Source organism: Teleopsis dalmanni, chromosome 2 (genome assembly GCF_002237135.1).
Source record: "Teleopsis dalmanni isolate 2A chromosome 2, ASM223713v2, whole genome shotgun sequence".
NCBI lineage: Eukaryota > Metazoa > Arthropoda > Insecta > Diptera > Diopsidae > Teleopsis > Teleopsis dalmanni.
In genome coordinates this window covers 182,545,454-182,553,396 of record NC_051847.1, presented here as the reverse complement: position 1 = coordinate 182,553,396, position 7,943 = coordinate 182,545,454, and the positions used below count along the sequence as shown (strand labels likewise).

The following is a 7,943-nucleotide window of genomic DNA, read 5'->3' as shown; positions in this document are numbered from 1 at the left end:
ACATAATACAATGACATTTTTTTTTTAATTTCGTTAACGTTTTATTGCTATTTAATGTTAAAATACCTAAAAGTTTATTAACAAATTAAATAATATTTTTTACACAAAACTGTTTTTTTATAAAACGTAAACGTAATACAAAGTTATTGATTATTGATTAATTCGTTAATAAAACTAAAAATAAAAACAATAATAAATATTCAAGACCTCCGAAACGGAAGCTCTGTCAAATTGCTTATTAAATACATAAAGTTAATTAAAAAACAAATGATTTCGTTAATGACATGAATTTGTATAAATATTAATGATTTGGTTTGTTTGTTTTGCTTTGATTTAAAATATCATTCATTGTCATTTTTTAAATTTTTAATTATTTCTTAATTTTAAAAATACAAAAAATTTCTATTTGTTTAAATGATTTTCTTCTGTTTTGCTTATTATGTATATTCGAGCTGCACTTGTTCTTTGTCCTTATATCTTTTACTAAATATTTAGTATTCGTTTGTATATTTTTTTTTTGTTTGTTTTTGGATTTCATTGAGTTTGTTAAATTGCTTAGTTTGTTTTTATTTACATTACTAAACACTTTCGTTGACGTCGCTTTTGTGGTTCTGGCCTAAGCACAGCTCTAACCGCTTCTTCAAAAACCTGAAAATATAATATATGTATTATAATTAGTAATTAAAGCAAGTAATTAAAATGTTTATCTATTAATTAAATAAATTTATTTTTTTATTTATTATAGTTCAAATAATATATATATCGATAACAATATAATAGGTACTGTAAGCGTTTTAAAATGTTAATAATAAAGAATAAATATAGTTAACTAAGATTTTACCGAAGGTTCAATATTCTTTTTAAACAAATGCTTTAACATGTTATTAGCAATAAATGGCAATTGAAATTACGAAGATATCATCATGCTGTTGTAGACCGATAGAACCTGCAGTTATTGATAATATTGGAAGCGACACTTGCTCGTGTATGTAGGAAAGTGGCTTCGCTGAACAGCTTCGCGCCTGATGCATCTTGGGATAAAAGAAGGCTCTCACGTGTAACAATGACTATTCTTGCCTAATTAAGCTAAGGATATAGCTAAGTTGTAAATAGTTACTTATCACGCATAAATAGGAGCATTCCCTATATGTGCTCCAACTACAGCTTTACTCCACATAACGTCGACCATATGATTTCTAGCCCAAATGCGCAAACAAATTTTGAAACGGAGCCATATTGATTTATGGCTCCAAACCGTTGAGATAGCAAGATTTTTTCTTCTAAACTCAGTTTAAATTCAACAACCCAACCTTTTTCCTCATCATTACTCTCTTTATTACTAGTACATAATTATACCCATCCAACTTCATAGTACAGTGTCTTGACAGTATTTTATATTTTATGTTTTCAGGTCGGTGTTCGGGGCTAATGAAACCATTGTTGGTACAAACCTGACCGCTTATGAAATAAAGAAGCGGTTATAATTGAGGAATTCTGTTCTTAAGATAACTAAAAAGAAAGTATTGCAAGCATATTACAAAAACATCTGCCTTGATAATGATGATACTGATGAGTATTGGGTAATAAACAATCTTATAATTTGAGATTAAAAATTAAAAAGTTGTGTTTTATGACTAGACCTTAAGTGAAAGTGGCTTCGATAATTGCTTATCTCAATAAGAGTGCACAATAAATAACAGTAAGTGAGTAACTGTTAGATAACATATTATCATAAGATCTACCATATAAGAACACAGGGGCTTAAAATCCAATTTTAACTTTTGGCAAAACTTGAAAAGCTTTTTTAAAGGAAATTCTGGAGTTGGCCAAGATCCTCAAAAAGAATCACACATAATTTAGGAATTTAAAACATTAAGTTTTAAATGGAATAATTTGTAGAATCTCAAGTAGGAAAATACTATGCCTTTATATTTCATATTGTATCTAACACACTTTTGAACGAATAGTAAAAAATTAGCAAGTAAGTATAAGTGTCAACCCAGCATCTAATTCCATACAGCATTTTTAAATGAAGCCAACCTTTTCATTAGTTTAGTGGAGCATCTATTTTTGTGAGAATTAATTTGTGTAGTTACAAGCAAGAAATAGTTCTTAACCTCTTGATATAAACATTTCATATCTTGTTGTTGTGGTAACCCGGAGGGATCTGTTTGAAAGGTACCTTTGGGGAGTGGTGATGGTTGTCGTGATTCATGAGCGGGTTCGCGACATAAACCCGGCAGTTATTGGAACCTTAACATTTCATATGATTCTTTAATCTATCACTAAATTTACCAAGGCGCTTATATCAAGTCATCTTTTTAATATAGAAATATTTATAAGAAGAGATTATGAAATCTTTCTGTGGAAATCCACAACACAATATACTATAGAGATTATTCAATTTAACTCATTGTCTTCTCAAGCCGAAAATTGTACAGTTTATTAAATTAAATATAAAGATTAACTTTATTGACTTTTTACCATACACTAACAATATAAAAATCTTTTCTTTAGCTTTATTGTGCAGTATTATAATTTCAATATAACATTTAAAATGAATATTATGTGGATTTTCTATCATTTACATTTACTATTTCTACTTATCCATTGGAAATATGAACAACAAATCATTGTCTGCACTATTTTTAGAGAATATATTATTTACCATCCCACGTCTAACATACTACGAATGTCAACTAATGTCACACCATAATATTAAGATTAGAAAGTTATTTATAGAGTAATTGCATGTTGAATAAGTATAAATTATATTATTTCATTAAATTAATGAGACCTTTCAAAAAATTAATTAAAATCAAAATCAAAATAAATTCAATGTTAAATTTATAAATAAAATACTTTCATATTAAAATAAATTAATAAACTTTCTAATAGTTGCTAATAGATTTATACTGTATAAAATTTAGTTATGCTAGTATAACATGAGGTTCCTATCACGTCATAAGAAATGTTTTCCAGTAATTTTAAAACTCACTTGCTTAAGTCCTCGTTGTGTTAGCGCCGAACATTCCATATATTTAACAGCTCTAATTTTATTTGCCAACTTTTGGCCTTGTTCACGTTTTAACGGTGCTAAACCTTGCTCCGCTAAACTACTTAAAGTTTCACGATCATCGCGTAAATCGATTTTCGTACCTAAACAAAATAAGAGAATATATTTATTAATAACAGAGACTCAAATATATTATAATTATATACATTGAACGAGTATTATTATATATAATCGTTATACATTACCAACTAATATAATGGGCGCATCAGGGCAGTGATGTTTGATTTCTGTGTACCATTTTGATGTGACATTTTCAAAAGACGATGGACTTGCCACACTAAAACATATGAGAAATACATCTGTCTGTGGATAGGAAAGCGGACGTAGACGATCATAATCCTCTTGACCCGCTGTATCCCACAGTCCCAGTGATACTTGTATCGTGTCTACTTGCATTGGCGCTGAATAATTGTCAAAACTGGAATGGAAAGAGCAATAATGAAACATTAAAAAGAATTTCATAAATTATGTGTTATTAATGCAATAAATTTTCTACTTACACTGTAGGTACATATTCACCAGGAAAGCTGTCTGTTGTGTATGAAATTAACATGCATGTCTTGCCAACAGTGCCATCGCCAACGACAACACACTTGATGGGCCTTCCTGTTGACATCTGCCCAATAGGAATGATGACATAAAAGTAGCAAAAATAAATGAAATAATTAATAAATTTAAGAAAAACGAGAAGAAAAAAAACAATTTTGCAAGCAAAAATTACTAAGAGTGATATAAAGTTGATATGGTATGTTGCTGAGAAGACCACTGAGAACATCAATGGTGTTTAGTTAAATTTTATTAAATTCATTTAAGACTTGCCTGTTGATAGTTTATGAGACTTGACTTGTTATAATTTAAACTTTCATGTATTTATTTTTTTCTTTTGTTGGTATTGAGAAATTTCGTTAATTAAGTTAACAAAGACAATTTTTACATCATATAATTGACGACTAGTGACGAGGGTAAAAGGTTTTCTTAATACATTGTTTCTTTTAATATCAATTTGATAAGTTAATAAAAAAAATTGTATTGTTTTTGATTGTTGAAATAAACTTTAAAAAATTGATAAATGTCTTCATATTATAAACAGTTCTTCAACTCCAATAACGAACTGTGGGTTCAATATATACATACTATGTTACGACCTCGATCAATATAATATCCAGTACAGCTTACAGTATTTACCCATTCACATAGTTGCTTCTTGCTTTTAATTTATAATTTTGATATTATTATCATTTATTATGTAGGGAATTCTACACATCGAGGCTTGTATAAAATTCTGGCGGTCTATTGTGTTAACCCCAATTGTTTAGCCCGATTATTAGTCTTTTAATAAATATGTGCACCTTTGATACCTTTATATTATTTATATGTTATAAGAAGACAACAATCTGTTTCTCAGATGGATAAGTCTTCTGCTCATCAGTTTGGTAAATATTATTTACAATAGCGGTTCTTTTAGAAAAAGTCTTTTTTATGATTTGAGTTTTGAGAAATTTGCGTTATTATATTATTATTCCATTTTTTTATAATTGTTTGCCATATTTAAAATGTTAATAACTCTAAAAGATTTTGACATTGTGCTTTAACTCAGCATAAAAGATCTTGAGATTTTAAATATTTATTTAGCAGTCCACATTGATTTCAGATAACACCTTAGTAAAAACAAAAACCAAATGGGTTTAATGATTCGCAGATTCTTATTGCTTATTTGACAACAACACAACGGCCTTAGAAAAAAAATAACTCCAGCTAATAAAATACACGTCGGCTCTATGGCTTTACAGCACAACGGCCCTTATAAAAAATATTAAAGGGCACATCGGATCTATGGATTTAACGATCTGTACTCTTTTATTCTTTTTTTTTTTTGAAAAGGGCACTGCTAAAGTGTATAACATCTCAGTCGAACAAAACTCCAAACTAATACAGATCATATCGGTCTTTCTTGGTTAATCTTCTTCTTCTTATTTGGCACTACAGTCCAGTGTGAACCATGGCCCCTCACTTGATCTTTAGATTCTTAATGCTTCTTATTGCAAGCTTCAATGCTGACCCCATGCGGTTTTGTGGGCTTAACTTGAGAACATATTTTCTGCCACTGCACCATCTTCGGCAGATGGCGTATAATGCAGCTAGGGCAACTTACTTCACTTCATATATAAAAATTTAGTAAACAAAGATCTTGCACTACATTAAACATGTCAATATTTGCTTTCTTTCTTGAATCCATAACATTATCTTTTAATAGTAATACGAATATTATTTTTCTTAAATCTTCAGAAATAGATAGGATTTCTTATTTTTGATATTCGATTGACGTTTATGCCGCAATAACAAATGAATATTTTGTTCAATTCGATATAATATATCTGTATATATACATTCTATCTGTCGCAGATATCTAACAAATTATCGACTAATATCTGAACTAAATAAATTTATATTTAATTTAAAAAATTTATAAAGAGCAGTATTGACAACCCCTCAAGACGTAGAGAGGGGAAGAAACCTCGCAGTTAATAGAGAGTAAAGAGAGTGCACTGACTCATTTATCCTCAAGAATAATAATAGATCTGATAAAAATCAATCAAGTCTAACAAAAAACAAATGAGGTCTGATACATAACAGCAAACTCTAAAACAAAATAGGTATGATAAACCAATTAGGTCGGATACAAAGCAATTGGGTCCGATACGAATCGATTAAGTTTGACAAAAAACTATTTAGATCTTATATAAATATTAGTTCTGATATAAACCAATTAGGTTTGATAAAAAATAATTAGTTATAATATAAAGCAATCACGTGTCATACAAAACAAAAACTATAGTTAAGTTTGATAAACCCATCAGGTCTGATATAAACATTTAAGCACGGGCACAAACCATTTCGATTTATTATAATAAATTATAAGTTAAACTTTACGCCTCTTACAAAACAAAACCTATAGTTAAGTTTGACAAACCCATCAGGTCTGATATAAATATTTAAGCACAGACATCAACCATTCCGATTTATTACAATAAATTTTAAGTAAAATTTTGTATTCGTTCATTTTTACTTCATTACATTATATATATAAATAATCAAATTCGATCAGGACCCAAGTCTTGGAATTCTAATAAGACACTCAAAACATTTATTATAATAAATGGCTTGTATTATGTTACATATTTGAGCGAGAAGGTAATACCACTCTCATTATTAATTGTTAAGTTATAATGAATTTTGCTTGTCTGTGCGAAATGTGTTGACACATTGTAGGCATTGTTCCCACTGTGTTCGCATTCTAACCATTATTTATGTTAAGAATTTGAGAGGAGTGCCGAGCAGTTATTTCACAACTCAAACCAATGAAGAACAATGAAATCCACATATAAAGTCATCAATAAACATAAAATAAAATGTAACCAAAATAAGCAAAAACTTACAAAAAAACAAGATTTTCAAATTTCTTGAAAGCAACACAAACGAAATATTTGCAAATCAAAAAATACACAAACAATAGTATAAGGAAAAAAATGAAAAATTAGTACTTGAAATATATTTTCGGCCAAAATAGATCAGAAGAAGAAGCACCAGAAGAATTCGACTTGAAGGAGCACAAGTGTGTGCGGCGTCTGGAATAGTATCTACCAACGATAAATAGGAGAAGAGAGGAGTAAATTATATTCTGGCAAATGACGCCGGCCGACAATTTTTAAAAATAGATACAATTAAGATTATCTGGTACAGGGGGAGGTAGAAGCAGTGCCAGTCATTGAGTGCGCGCCCCACACAACAAAAACTTTCGTTGCAATGAGAATGTACCGCAGCGCCTGCCATTGCTACTGCCGCGGCTGCTGTTGTGGCGGCTGCTGTTACGATTGTTAATGAATGCAATTGATAATTTTGTATTAGAAATGACATAGAAATATTCTCGGAATTAAAGTGGAAATTGTAATTAAAATTCAATTTGAACATAAAAAGCACAGACAAAGAACATAAATGATATTGCTTTTTTATTTTTTCATTGTCGTTGTCGATTTGTTGTTGCACTGCTGCCACTTTTGTTGTTGGGCGTAGGTGCTACACACAAAAGGCAGTAGCGGTGGTTATTGTTTCAATATTCTCATTCACTTCCATATATTTACTACATACTTTAATTCATTATTTTTATACTTTTCAGTTAATATTATTTAAACAATATATATCTCGCTTATACCTTATTTTTTAATTTAGTTTTCTCACACTACACTTTTTGTTGTTCTGTGCTTCTTTGCCGTGATTTTTTCTTATTTTTCTACGATTTTGTACTTTGTTATTTTTGTAATTTTTTCTTTAAATTAAATTAACTTAACATTTAGATTCGATTTAATAAATTAAATAATTGCCATTAGAAAATTTGTTTAAGTAAAATTGTATGGTTCGCGTTTACTTTTCGACACACTTCACCTTACGTTTGCCATTTACTAATAACATCGTATGCGTGTACAACAAACACTTCTACCAACACACACACCCTACCATGCTACTTCGTGTACATGCGCGAATTCACAATAGCATTCAAATGTCAAACTAAAAAGTTTTGTGTGTGAAGAGCAGCAAATCTAATTATATAGTTGTGTGCATATAATTTTATAAAAATTATGTACTAAATTAGAAAGATTTTATTATTATATTATTTATAACATAATAACATATGTTGAATCAAAGCATGTCAGAATATACAGACTCAAAGAATACCACAGGGCAGAATCATTTAAAAAAATGATTGAGTTCATGTTTTAAAGTAAATATAAACATTATTATTATTGTTTGAATAGTTGTTTTTTTACAGAATACTAAAAATATATACAAATCTCTGCAGATAATTATATAT

General features: G+C 29.2%; 1 protein-coding gene across 1 annotated transcript; it reads right to left on the bottom strand.

Moving 5' to 3' along the window:
- Positions 1-363: 363 nt before the first annotated feature.
- LOC119682986 (ras-related C3 botulinum toxin substrate 1) lies at positions 364-7,527 on the bottom strand. Its single transcript, XM_038096573.1, has 5 exons — positions 7,287-7,527; positions 3,577-3,692; positions 3,262-3,494; positions 2,999-3,159; positions 364-648 (listed from the first exon to the last, which is right to left on the bottom strand). The coding sequence occupies exons 2-5, from the start codon at positions 3,690-3,692 to the stop codon at positions 571-573; spliced, it is 588 nt and encodes a 195-aa protein (XP_037952501.1). The 5' UTR covers positions 7,287-7,527; the 3' UTR covers positions 364-570.
- Positions 7,528-7,943: the final 416 nt, after the last annotated feature.

Bases quoted from the DNA above. Each gene is read 5' to 3' on its own strand.
- LOC119682986 (XM_038096573.1), bottom strand. From the start codon at position 3,692: ATGTCAACAGGAAGGCCCATCAAGTGTGTTGTCGTTGGCGATGGCACT. The intron at 3,495-3,576 runs GTAAGTAGAAAA...TTTCCATTCCAG, and splicing joins GGTGAATATGTACCTACAGT to TTTTGACAATTATTCAGCGC. The intron at 3,160-3,261 runs GTAATGTATAAC...TATTTTGTTTAG, and splicing joins TGCGCCCATTATATTAGTTG to GTACGAAAATCGATTTACGC.